Genomic DNA, 14,728 nt, shown 5'->3' with positions numbered 1-14,728 from the left:
GAAGTTTTAATTAAAGATAAGATTCTTAAATTTTCCTAGTTCGTATTGATAATGAAAAGAGTGTTAAAGAAATTTCGTGTATGAATAATCAAGTGAGAAGATGATCTTTATGTATCACTTTGAGATGGATTTTTTTATCCTGTCGCCATATTATAAGCATGTTTCGAATTATTTTTTTCGCGTCAGAGACGGTGCATTTCGTAGGCTTGCGCTATAAACAGTGTCAAAAAATATCTTATGCCAAATATATGTTATTGTTCTAAACAGCATGCTGCACACATTTATAATTCATTTTGAAAATAATCTGTAAGCTAATTTGTTGAACTTATATATATTGGGTTATTATATTTATATCACCTTTGGCCGTATACACTTGGGATCAGTTCTAAAATATCTTAAAATAACAAGAAAGGGTCAGTCAAACAGTCCACAGTCCTAAAGCGTTTCCCCTAACACATTTGGAACATTATTTATGACAAGATGTTATAGCTTAGATCCGTTTTCAAATAGTACTGGTTATGGACAGTTCTACCCTAAAACAGATTTTCACATTGCTGTTCAAAACGGTTGTAAATAATTCTATCCTTATAAAACTTTGGGTTTTTACTTCCGAAATTTGTATATAAGATATAAAATGTCGTGACCACCTACTGTTTTATTTAACTGAAATTAGAATGAAATTAAATACGAAAAGTGTCATATGTAGCTTAGTCAGTATACCTACTAATTAATATGTATAATTCTTGATACATGTAGTACTGTTGACACATATATGTGTAGAAAAAAGCGGTTTTAATCTTTTTCATGCATTCAACCAGTTTTCATTTTCAATCAACTTGCTACCACAGCTTCGTGATTCTTTCTGAAGATATTTACATATCACGAACTTAATATTGAACTTTCACAGATGATAAAAAAAAAGTAGCTTTTGACGTCAGATCTTGAGTGTATGGTATAAATATTTAGAAAAAGAAAACTTGTAACTGTAAACTTTAAACTTTAAACTCTATATAGATCCCAGCTTCAAATGTAGTTATAGACGTTATTTCAATAATATTTTACTCCTTATAGCTCAACAATTTATAATACACTGTATTTCAGAAATTTGATATAAAATGACATTCTGAAGATTAGTGCAATAGAAGTAATAAGAAAATTTATGCAATAGAAGTCACATTAGAATGAAGTGCAATAACTCTCTTTAAAAAATAAATTTTGATTCATTTGAATTGGATGTATACATTGAATTATAGCCAGGAAAAAAAGAATTTGACAATGAAATAATATGTAGGTGATCTGAAAATGAAATAGGCAAATATGTTATAATGTAGAAATATCCTTACTTTTTAGCTCACCTGGCCTAAAAGGCCATGTGAGCTTTTCTCATCACTTGGCGTCCGTCGTCGTCGTCGTCGTCGTCGACGTCGTCGTCGTCGTCGTCGTCGTCGTCGACGTCGTCGTCGTCGTCGTCGTCGTCGTCGTCTGTCGTCGTTAACAATTTTTCAAACATCTTCTCCTCTGAAACTACTGAATGGATTTGAATGAAACTTAACATGATTGTTCCTTAGTATATCCTGCACAAAATGTGCGCTTCGATTTTTGATCCGTCAAAAAACATGGCCGCCGTTACTTAAAATAGAACATAGGGGTCAAATGCAGTTTTTGGCTTATATCTCAAAAACGAAAGCATTTAGAGCAAATCTGACATGGGGTAAAAATGTTCATTAGGTCAAGATCTATCAGCCCTGAAATTTTCAGATGAATCAAACAAACCATTGTTGGGTTGCTGCCACTTAATTGGTAATTTTAAGGAAATTTTGCAGTTTTTGGTCATTATCTTGAATATTATTATAGATAAAGATAAACTGTAAACAGCAAAAAAGATCAGCAAAGTAAGATCTACAAATAAGTTAATATGACCAAAATTGTCAATTGACCTCTTAAGGGGTTATTGTCCTTTAATGACAATTTTTCACAATTTGTTCATCATATTTGCCAACTTTAAAAAATCTTCTCCTCTGAAACTACTGAATGGATTTGGTTAAAACTTAGCATGATTGTTCCTTAGATTATCCTGCACAAAGTGTGTGCTTTGATTTTTGATCCGTCAAAAAACATGGCCGCCGTTACTTAAAATAGAACATAGGGGTCAAATGCAGTTTTTGGCTTATATCTCAAAAACAAAAGCATTTAGAGCAAATCTGACATGGAGTAAAAATGTTCATTAGGTCAAGATCTATCAGCCCTGAAATTTTCAGATGAATCAAACAAACCATTGTTGGGTTGCTGCCACTTAATTGGTAATTTTAAGGAAATTTTGCAGTTTTTGGTCATTATCTTGAATATTATTATAGATAAAGATAAACTGTAAACAGCAAAAAAGATCAGCAAAGTAAGATCTACAAATAAGTCAATTTGACCAAAATTGTCAATTGACCCCTTAAGGGGTTATTGTCCTTTAATAACAATTTTTCACAATTTGTTCATCATATTTGCTAACTTTAAAAAATCTTCTCCTCTGAAACTACTGAATGGATTTGGTTAAAACTTAGCATGGTTGTTCCTTAGATTATCCTGCACAAAGTGTGTGCTTTGATTTTTGATCCGTCAAAAAACATGGCCGCCGTTACTTAAAATAGAACATAGGGGTCAAATGCAGTTTTTGGCTTATATCTCAAAAACGAAAGCATTAAGAGCAAATCTGACATGGAGTAAAAATGTTCATTAGGTCAATATCTATCAGCCGTGAAATTTTCAGATGAATCAAACATCCAATTGTTGGGTTGCTGCCACTTAATTGGTAATTTTAAGGAAATTTTGCAGTTTTTGGTCATTATCTTGAATATTATTATAGATAAAGATAAACTGTTAACAGCAAATATGATCAGCAAAGTAAGATCTACAAATAAGTCAATTTGACCAAAATTGTCAATTGACCTCTTTAGGAGTTATTGCCCTTTAAAGACTTTTTTCACAATTTGTTCACCATGTTGACTTACTTTAAAAAATCTTCTCTTATGAAACTGCTGTATCAATTTCAGCCAAACTTAGGCTAAATGAGTTTCAGAGTTTCAGAGTATCTAGTATAAATTTTATATTTCATTTCCTTGTATGTCAAGAAACATAGCTCCTATGGCTAAAATAGAACATAGGAGAAAATGATTTTTTTTTGCTTTTGAAGAAAATAGGACGATTCAAAGAACATTTAAATAAATTGAAAAGCCAAAATAATCATTGATGAGAGATTAAACCAAAAAAATTCAGGTGAGCGATTCAGGCTCTTGAGAGCCTCTTGTTATTATGTAGAAAAATATGTCTTAGTGATTCGTTACTGCATGTTTGTTTTAAAGTTATTTATTATAGTTACTGACTGTTCAAACGTTGTTAGAAACATAAAATCAAAAGAAAAATGGTGTAACCCTTATTTTGTGAAAAACCTTTGAAAAGTATCAAACAGAAAATTAAATTATAAGGATACTGCTTGACAATATAACTGAACACTAATGAAACAGAAACAAAAGACCATCGAAATAGCAAAATAAGTGTCAGACTAAAAAACATGACAGAAAATAACACGATTACCATACTCCAATTCTTAATACATTTACTTTCTACAAAAGTAGTAAAAAGAGAGAGAAGGTACCAAGAACCCAATTTTTCTTGCATACCTGTCAATTCCTTTGTCCAATTTATTCAATAAAAATAAGACATCTCGTTTTCAATACTAAACAAAAGGAACGACGAGCTATAATTGCTGACTAATTATATTCCTCGTATTTGAAAAAAACAGGCAGTTAATGACTAACAACTCATGATCGATACTCGATTTCAGAAGACTCTTATTATTATCAGTTGAGAAAAAAAGACGAAAATTTCTTGAATGAAAATTGTCTTTGTCTTGTTCTAGTTTCGTTCTATATAAGACCACCCCCGTTATTTGAATCCGTGAAAATATTTCTATGTTTAAATAGTTTTATCACAAGTGATGAATGTCAGGAAATATGAGAGATCGCTTAAGAGGATAGTTCTGAAAAACCTCTCATGAAACAGCACATGAAGCTTACACCGAAGCTCACTAAGGCGTGTATTCTAGGACATGAAACAAATGCAACGAAATTGTAATTTGAAGAAAAAATACAACACATATAGTGACGGTGAAACATACCACCAAGGAGAAACAACACTTCGAGACAAATTTAACTGTAAAACCAAGAAGATTTTGAAAAGACGGCATATTAGAGACATCCACTTTGGATTTACGGAATTGATGAACATGATCGGTTCCTTAGGTACAATATGTACCGGCAATGTTATATTATCTTACATTGATCTTTTGATGTCGTCCCTTATCATGTGGCATTATACCCGATGTTAATGTAAGAATTTATAACTTTTTTAGAATGATCTGAAATAGAAAACAGCAAGTTTTATTGGCAGTGAAGATTTTATCTAAACATTAATTTATATTCGACACAAAATATTAAAAACTATATTCAAAGTACACATATTCATACATTTATCATTTGTCCTGCATATAGTTAATACTTATCAACGACGATGCCAGACTTATGCCTACTTTTAATGTTATTAAAGTTGATTTCAGAAAAATAAATCTATTGGTAAAAATGAAATCAGCCTTTTCGAAACACCATTGCACAGTTATTTACAGTTGTTTATGTAAATCTCAAACAATTAAACTAATTTTTGGAGTAACATCCATACGGATAGTTCGCCCGGCTTGTTTGTTTCGGCGTTTACATGCGACTTTTTTCCAGTTCTGTGCTGTTACTGTACCAATAATAACGAGTAATAAACAAATTCCAAAACCGCTAACTACAACTGCAGTCATCTTGATAGATTTTGGTCGATGACTCTTTGCTGTTGGAACGCTGGTGGGACGGTACTAAAATTATAAAAGTAATGCTATATTGAAATTAATAACAATCAAACCATCTAGCTGAATTTACCAATACTAGAATGAAATTCAAAAATGTGTGGCTGTGGCCATTGATTGACACATTAAATTCATCCATTGACTGGGACAATTTAGGTGAACGTTTGTATGTAACGACCACTGCTCACTATGTACTTTTTAAAGACCCTTAAACTATGGGGTCACCAAAGGTCCTCAACACCTTAATAAAGTAATTCAAAAAATTAATCAAGAATAACACGATGTTTTGATTTATATCAATTGTATAAATCAAAACATAAAGGTTATTCCTGATTAATTTTTCGAATTATTTTATAATTAAAGGCGTTAAGAAACCTTTGGTGACCCCACAGTTTAAATGTCTATCGTAGGTACGTCGTGAACAGGGGTCGTTACAGACACACGTTCACGTAAATTGTCCCAGTCAATGGATGAATTTAATGTGTCAATCAATGGCCCCAGCCACACTGTTTTGAATTTCATTCTATTTGAATATCCCTTAAAAAACTAATACAATGTCAAACACTGGTCCAAACATGTTGAAGCTACAAAATGTTGCCACACACATTCACAAAATTAAACAGCAAAGTTACTAGCCAGCCCTACGTTTTACAAAAAAATATTGCGATTTTAGTTAATGCTTATAACATTTAAAGGTATTTAAAGGCAAATCAGTACTAATGTAGCTGCACTTTGTCAGTGATGATCGAGACCAAACATTTTAAAAGAGCAAGTAATTACTATTATCTTTCATGTTTTTTTACGTACATCTGGAAAATAAATAGGTATCCTAATTGTGTTTCCATTGTTATCTGTGACAATAATAACTGTTCTTTTGCGGCAACAATCAGTACTGCAAAATAGATAACAAAAATAATAATTCAACAACAGTTTTAAAGTATACAGCATAGCAACTGGGTTTGAGCGATTCTTGTGAAAGTAAATTTAGACATGCGATAATCAACTATCACGAGATATTAAACAAAGTTGTCTTATAATGACTATCTTTTACCTTTTTAATTTTTTTTATTTCGGTATTGTGAATAAGATAAAACGAAGAATTAGTCCGTTGCCGACAAACGTCTTGGTGCCATCTTTCATCATAAATCGGTTCACTCGAAAATCCCTCCCAATTTTAAGACAAGTTTGTTCCTTTCATCTATTATACATATGTAAGACTCAGATCGACGTCCGGTCTCTAATCGACGTCCGTTCCTCAAATCGACGTCTAAATCTGACGTCACAATAAATCCTTCCAAATCGACGTCCATTTTTTGGCTTCTCTAATCGGCGTCCAATTTTTATTTTCTCTAATCAACGTCCTTTTTTTATTAGAATCGACAGCAGCTGAAAACTTTAAACATATGTGTGACAAATAGGATCTATTTAAATATATTTTTTAAGGATGTATCACATAGTAGACTAAATATGTAAACAGGTTGTGAAATTTTTTTAATTTCAGAAATTACATAAAATTAAGGAAATGTGGTATGACATGAATAATGTAAACAAATCAAATTAGAAAATTAACGGTCTTATTTATAAAAAAAAATCTGAAAAACAAATATGACAGTCATATACATTTTTGATTTTCGTTCATTTTTTTTTTTACATAAATAAGGCCGTTAGTTTTCTCCTTTGAATTGTTTTACATTGTCTTATCGGGGCCTATTATAGCTGACTATGCGGTATGGGCTTTGCTCATTGTTGAAGGCCGTACGGTGACCTATAGTTGTTAATGTCTGTGTCATGTTGGTCTTTTGTGGATAGTTATCTCATTGGCAATCATACCACATCTTCTTTTTTATATAAACCATCCGGCGAAAACCACTGCACTCCAGGCCCATAAAGAATATGTTGGGGTTAAGCATGTGTTAACCTAGAACGGTGGTGTAATAGCACAACATAAAAACATAATGCCAATTTCTTGCGTATATGTTTCACTCTAGGTGTAAACTCAGAAATTAGTTGAAAAATATCTTACAGAGTCCAAACTAAAAAAAAACACAATTGGCTGTACTTGTTTATTTTGTCTAATGTTGAAGATTAAATAATGCCCTCTAGATGTCGTTTGGTTTTCTTTGTCGTTAGGTTGCTTTCATACATGTCATTTATTAACATGAATAGGAATGACACACTACTATGTAGATCTATTCGATTAACTTTGTATCAAGATAGACTTTAATATGCATGATACCTATTTCGGGTTGAAAAAAAATCGATATGTAAAATATGTAAAGTATGTATTAATGTGTGAGTGTGAACCCTACAAAATATGTACATGTATAAGTATAAACAATTACTATAAAAAAAGAAGACCATTGAGATAACTCTCCACAAGAGATCAAAATGACAAAAATTAACAACTATAGCTCATCGTACGGCCTTCAACAATGAGCAAAGCCCATACCACATAGTCAGCTATCAAATTCGCAGAAATGACAATGTAAAACAATTCAAACGAGAAAACTAACGGCCTTATTTTTGTCCAGTAATTTATTATTTATTGATAATGGACATCGATTAAAGACGACTACAATCAATCGGGCGTAGTTTTGGCAATACATACCGTCACATTGGACGTAGATTAGAGTATCAAAATATTGGACGTTGATTTGAGAATGTGACGTCAGATTTGGACGTCGATTTGAGAAACGGACGTCGATTTGAGGAACGGACGTCGATTAGAGGCCAGACGTCGATCTGAGTCTAACACATATACCAAACAAATTGCGATTATATAATCAATTTTAAACACGTGTTGCAGGATCGCATTTTGAAGATTTAAAGTGTGAATCTACTTATTGGACCTTTTTAGAAATCACGCACAGAAGAGAACGTTAACGTAACGCGGCATTATCGTATATCTAACGTCGTTAACATATGACGTTACCTTGAACTTCAGTCATCAATACAAATTCATACAGTTTAGACGTCTTTCTAATTACATATGCAGTTTTAGTAAAACCACTTTACGATATTGGTATCGTGACCAGAAGAAGATGACTACAAAGCTTAAATATATTCAAACGGGACACAGAAGCGCAGATTCTAGGATTTTAAGAAGATTTGACGAGAGGAGTGAATCAGAAGAAAAACTGGAAGAGGACGAGTTGGAAGCAATTCTTGATACGTTGAAGGAAAAGCAAGATATTCTGAAGGATTTGGATAAGGACATTTTGGAAAGTGTACAGGAGGAGGATATAGAGCAAGAGATACTTGACACAGATGAGTAAATTTAATTTAGAGACGAAAATACGCAAAATTCTTAAATTTATTCATGTTCAAACATCTGATTTAAATGCAGCAGCTAGAAGTTTTTTGCCAAACAATTAGACACTGCCACCCATTCAAATTGTTGACCTCGCATATAACTTTACGTCTTTACGTTCAAATTCTAACGTTAATATGAGCAACTTTCACAAACAACCGAAATTGAATTTACCTACATTTGATGGAAACGTACTTGAATGGCAATTCTTTTGTGATTCTTTTGATTCAGCAATTCACAACAACACTCTAACCGATGTTCAAAAGTTCAACTACCTAAAATCTTTACTAGAAGAAGAGGCGTCATACACCATTGCCGGATTTGCTCTTAAGCATACAAACTACAACAAAGCTATTGAAGTTATACATGAAAGACTCGGACAAAAACATAAGATCATTCAATCGTACATGCAAGCACTTCTAGACATACCCGCACCAAAGAATACGCTTACACACCTGAGAAGTTACTATGACAGAACAGAAACATACATACGTGGACTAGAATCTCTCGGACAAGCTCAAGACTCGTACGGCTCGTTTTTAGTACCATTCATTCTCAACAAAATGCCTTGTGAAATACGAAAAAACTTGGCACATGAACACAGTTCAACAGATTGGATTCTTGGTGATCTTAGAAGATCTATTTTTAAGAGCTGACAATGTTAGAGTCTGGTACAGAAACTTTTAAAAGTCCGAGCGCTACAGCTACATGTAATTTCTACACAAACACATAATCGCGCGAAGTCTGACCAAAGACCAATTCACCACATAAATCTTATCAAATCGATTTAGACTTATCCCAGGATGGCACATGTTGATACGGATCTGCTTTATATCATGCTTGAGACTAAGTGATAGTCTCCAGTTTGTGGTGGGATTGTTGTTAACAAGTCATTAGTTTTCTATGCTGTGTTTCGAATGATATTGTTTGTGTGCTCCTGTTAAAGGTACACATACAAAAGGGTACACAGGTACGCACGAAATCACTTGAGTGTTATTTTCAATATAAACTGAATGGATATAAGCTGCTAGAAAGTACACTTAAAAAATTCATATTAACTTATGAACAAATTATATCATATTGAGGATTGGAAAAGTATGAATCGCAGTTATTTTTAAATCAAACTTCACTGTGAAATAATAGTGTCCTACTTAAATAAGAGTACTTTAAGCGAATGATTGGGGTACCAAAATATTTATATCTATTTACAAGTTGATAAAATCTAGCTCACTTTTCTTGAAAACATGTTTTGCTAATTCAGTTTTGATTTTTACCTGATTTTACCGTTAATTGGTCTGATGACTTGACCTTGTGAATAATCCTCTGTCCATACAGTGGATATGGTATGGTCATCTACATCTATAATGCTTAGACCAGATTCTGTGTCTTGCGCACTAAACAATACTGTCCAATTACCGGTCTTTGAAATATAAAAGAATAAGAAACATCCGAAGGCAATTACTAATTTTGTCTTGAGCAGCACACAAAGGTTCTGGTGTACCAAGGACATTAGTTTTATCTTAAATGATAATGCATCCCATTTCTTCTATAAAAATCTAATAGTTTTTACAAAATCAAGTGATTTTAAATTAAGTTGAGATGTGTGACACGTTGAAACAATAATGTTAAATAAAAGGGAGAGATATGTGATGTACTACAAGATGACAGCAAACACACAAAATAAAAACAAAAGGACAATAGGGAATTTTACTGCCCACTCAGAGAAAAATTCAGTGAAGCTAAAATAAATCGCTTACGGTCAATTCAAGACTGTTCAGTATTTTATGAGACAAATCAGTATGATGTTGATTTGTACAAGTACTAGTACACAGCAAGTACTGAATAGCCTGAACACAAACTGAACATATCTTAATTGACTGAGAGAGAATTGTACGAACTATAAATGTGTAACAATACAATTGTTACAAAAAATTTGTTTCTACGTCTGCCGATTTATCTGATTTTTTGTCATTTTTGTTTTCCAACTCATTTTGCTTTCACTTTAATCACAACCCAACCAAAACAACATTGGTAAACACATATGTGTAGTTCTGAGTAACTTTGATCTGTTATGTAGTGATTACGAGAAAAGAGTTTTAAATTGTAACTTTGGTTAATCTTGTTATGATCCTTTTGATCACATACTGCAGCTCTCCAAGTTCTTATACATCCTTGGCCTTAATTTTCTTTATAATTAGCGTTTTTATGAAGGAAATTAGAGAGAGAAAGAAACGAGTCAATGCACAAAATGTTTAATAACAATATTTTTATTTTTGTGAATTCTTACCCCACATCGAGTATGCTTCTTTGGGCTTTTTTTACAAGAGGTTACAAAATCCAAGAAAATAAGTTCTGGTGGGTTGGCATCGTTTGTAACAGGTTCTTCTCGTACAACAATAAAACGTTTATAATGTTCTGTTCGTCCCTCGTTGTCTGTTATTGTTATAAATACTCTTCTGTATAAATAAAAATATAAGATTGTAAAACTACTTTTTGCTATTTAGTTAGACATGGTGTAAGCTTTCATGATAAACCCCATTGAAATAAGATTTGTAGCTGTGAAGGTAGATTTATTTTAATTCATTCTTATACCAAAATTCATTTTTTTTTATATTTCCAAGAATATGAAAGACACATTTACCTTCTGTAATTGGTTAAAAAAATGAACATGAATATATTTAACCATTGATCACAGACATAACATTAAAACAATTAACGTTAACTTTACAATTATTGCATAGCTCTATAAACCAAACCAACTGCTACATTGAAAAATATTTACCTTTCTAAACCTGGTCTAGCCTTTCGGTTTACTGTGACTGTAATCGTTCCAGTATGTGATTGTTTTTGATTGAGTGCAAATGTCGGGTTTGGAATCACAGCTATCAGCATCTAAAGAAAATCATGTCCTTTCACAGTATTATAAGTATTAAAAAGCACTTCAACAAAGAATAACAAGTTCAAGATTTACCATTCAGCTTTGGCATATGCTCAAGTGGTCATCGGGACTTGTTCTACCGCACAAACATGAAATACTTTTTTTTATTTTTTTGAAAATAAGAACACGGTTTACTCATTTATATCGTCGATTCTTCTTTTATAGTGAATGTTTGTCTCATCGACAATCATAACCATAATCGTATGTATGTCATATGTGTTTATCAATAAAGCTGACGATTCGTTTTCCCATTTTATAAAACAGAGTCATTTGATAGGTCACTTTACAGTACGCGTGTTGCTAATTTTCTAAGTCCATACGATAATATAACAGATGCTTACGTGAGCGTGTACGTCCTATGGAGGATAGTTGTCTCAATGACAATCATAACACATTTTATGATGGCGATAACACAGACGACAAAGACGACACAATGATGATGATGATGGCGGTGATGATGATAATGAAGATTAGAACTACGACGCCGTAGACGAAAACAAATATGATGATGATGATGATAATTTGATACGAATGTTAATCAAGCTCTTTATGAGACCTATCCTATTAGCCGGATTTTAAAGTTGTTATACACAACACGACACGTGACTCTACCTTGACACGTTCCCTGATATCGAACCTAATACTTGCCGTTACCCCTAAACAGCATGTTAAGTAGAGATGCTGGGAATACATCATGTCAAGGGTTTGATTTTGGCTATGTCTGACCCATCATTTCCCGCATTCGAGGCAGGCACGTTACCAAAGAACAACTGGGGCTGTTACATTTGTGTATCAAACGATTAATAAATTCTAGTGTCAGACCATAAGTTTGGTACAGTTGTTAATCATATCATTAATAAAACTCACAGGCTTTAGACAAAGGGCGCGTTTCGTTCGTTAATATTATGGTACTTGAATAAGATGGCCAAATTGTTTCTTACATAATTGTCAACCTTGGTGGTAACAGTAATATTTCGTGTTGTACTTCCAGTATTGGTCACAGTAAATGTATATCTAAATTTTCCACCAGGTACAGGCATTTCTAAGAAAAAAACAAATAAACAAAAAACTTGGTTATAAATACTTAAGCCTTGAAGAATTGCCTGTATTAGGGGAATGCAGTCTAAAATGGTTTTGTACCCCTATTTTTGCTATTTTAACCTACTAGTATTATGTTTGTTTAGTTTGTTCACACATTGTTGTCAATATAATAGAATTGAATGGAACTCAGTATGATACACGTGAGAGTTTTGTTATCTACGAAACAATGTTCAATCCACCATTTTTTACACAACGAAATGCATGTACCAAGTCAAAGATATGACAGTTTCCATTCGTTTAATGTGTTCGAGCTTTGATCTTGAAATTTTTACAAGGGACTTTGCGATTTAAATTTCTTGAAGCTGTTATTTTAATCATTGCTTTTCCTATTCTAAATTCAGATTTGACTAGATCTGGACTTTGATTGTTGATTCATAATTATGTCGTTGTCAATAATCCCATATTTCTTAAGCTTTTTTTTTTTTTTTGAATTACACGAAATCCTGCAACAAGTGATATTAATATTACAGTTGGCTTGGTTCATTAACACCCTGAACTTACATAAAAATTTCTTGTGTGTCTTTTTTGAGTCTTGTTTCATTTCTTTTTGTTGTGTCTTTGAATGATAGTAATAAGAAGCTTACTTTTCTTTTAAATGAGATTTAACACTATCAAAACGTTAAGAAATTTAAATCTTAAATTGATGTACCTGTACTTATATCTGTTATGGCCACTTTAACGTCAGAAAAACCAAAATGAGGTACTACGGACTGAAATCATCAAACATATCTTCGTTAAATCAAAGTAAAGCATTGAAATTAAATATTTTCATCTTAAAGCTTCTCTTACTTAAAGTATTAATATTTTCTAAAAAAAAAACAACAACAACAAACGAAATACATCATTACTGTTGTATTGTGTCAACTTTTCTTCTTTTTTTTCTTTTCTGCATTTCTATCATATTTTCCTCTGTTTTTTTTATATAATGAAAATGATTGGATATCACCAGCCGCAACGTAATCAAACCCGTCCGGACTGTTCATTAAAATGAAAGAAAAAAACAGAAAAACACAAAGATTATTCTCTATGCGTAGATGGCCATAGCACTTTTTTTTTTATTTCAATGCTGTTAATTTTGATTTGGCTGTTTTGATTCTAGCGCTTCTGATGATTCTTGTGCGTCTGGCGTACTGAGTTGTAAACGTTGAATCTATGAATACTATTTATGGTAAACTGACAAACTATTACAGTGTTCTTTTCTCCTTAAAGACAGAAACAAATTTTATCACTAGCTTTAAACTGATATCTCCTATGTTTGTAAATTGGTAGTAAATTATAAGTGTCAACTTTCATTTTAGCGAAATTTTTACACGGGACGTACTATGGTAAACTATCAATACTTCAAACGTTAACTGAAATTAGTTTTAACCTTCAGAGTGATAGGACTTGAATTGTTACATTTAATGCATTTTCACATTTCGACAAATTATTCCAGCATGCCTGAATTGCTACCCCCAACACTCTACTTGATAATTCGGATTTTTTCTTTCTGGTTTGCCGTTCCAGAGTTACGGTCGTTGGTTGTCAGATTTAAGTATTATTTCATATCCTGTTCTTCATTTTAATTCAGTAATTTCCAGATAAATGCATTATTATTTTTTATTCAAATTGTTAATTGCATTCTGTGATTGAATTTGACCTTATGGGTTCCAGTTCTTCCAAAAAAAGCCAATATTTACATTAGTGAAAAATTTTACCCCTTGACGTCAATTCTATTCCCAGAATGCAACAATCGCGCATAAGAAAATATTATTGATTATGAATCATGTACATGTTGATTATAAAATAGTGCATAAAGATCTAAAATGTTGAATTTAAAAAAAAATATTTGTACCGATTGAATTTGAAAATTATAAAAGTTAGATTTCAACAAATTGTATTTTATATGTGAAATAAAAAACTAATAAATAGAACAAAAACAACAATCCTTTCATGGAAATTTTTACAAATTAAATAAAAATAATAATATATTTGAATAACATATTTACCATTGTGATCAAATTCAAAATGTTGCATTATATTGATAATGTTTGAATCTAATCTTACGTTATGTACCTTCAAACAATTGAAACGATAATATAGAAACTTGTGAAGTGATTTTAACAAAAATACAGGTAAAATAGCCTTATTTGACAAGTTCATCAAGGACAATATTATCATCATACTTACCGTAGCCGGTGTCCAGTTTAATGTTGAACCATTCTCTTCGTCCTGTGATGTACTACTCTCTTCTGCAGATAAGCTACCATGCTTGGTGAGCAGAAAGCAAAACAAAAACAGGAGAGACAGAGAATGGAACCCACCCGAGCTCCTACCCATTATTACTGTATGATGTCAACATTATCAGTGTTTGAGATTAGGGAATTATCACATTATTGATAAAATGATAAATATCAATTTATTTGATCAGTTTTCATTGTAAGCGTTTATTTTTAATACATGATAGAATGATATTTTTAGAATAAAACTGAATATGATGACCAAG

At 32.2% G+C, this 14,728-nt stretch overlaps 1 protein-coding gene across 1 annotated transcript; it reads right to left on the bottom strand.

The window, feature by feature from the left end:
- Positions 1–4,425: 4,425 nt before the first annotated feature.
- LOC139512775 (uncharacterized) lies at positions 4,426–14,592 on the bottom strand. Its single transcript, XM_071300677.1, has 8 exons — positions 14,413–14,592; positions 12,893–12,953; positions 12,084–12,184; positions 10,987–11,096; positions 10,492–10,660; positions 9,479–9,624; positions 5,702–5,786; positions 4,426–4,903 (listed from the first exon to the last, which is right to left on the bottom strand). The coding sequence occupies exons 1-8, from the start codon at positions 14,560–14,562 to the stop codon at positions 4,685–4,687; spliced, it is 1,041 nt and encodes a 346-aa protein (XP_071156778.1). The 5' UTR covers positions 14,563–14,592; the 3' UTR covers positions 4,426–4,684.
- Between the last annotated feature and the right edge of the window lie 136 nt (positions 14,593–14,728).

Source organism: Mytilus edulis, chromosome 2, assembly GCF_963676685.1.
Source record: "Mytilus edulis chromosome 2, xbMytEdul2.2, whole genome shotgun sequence".
NCBI lineage: Eukaryota > Metazoa > Mollusca > Bivalvia > Mytilida > Mytilidae > Mytilus > Mytilus edulis.
Note: the sequence above shows the minus strand (reverse complement) of the source record. Positions and strands in the feature narration are given on the sequence as shown.

Bases quoted from the DNA above. Each gene is read 5' to 3' on its own strand.
- LOC139512775 (XM_071300677.1), bottom strand. From the start codon at position 14,562: ATGGGTAGGAGCTCGGGTGGGTTCCATTCTCTGTCTCTCCTGTTTTTG. The intron at 9,625-10,491 runs GTAAGAATTCAC...TATATTTCAAAG, and splicing joins AGAAGCATACTCGATGTGGG to ACCGGTAATTGGACAGTATT. The intron at 5,787-9,478 runs GTAAAAATCAAA...TCTATTTTGCAG, and splicing joins CCAATTAACGGTAAAATCAG to TACTGATTGTTGCCGCAAAA.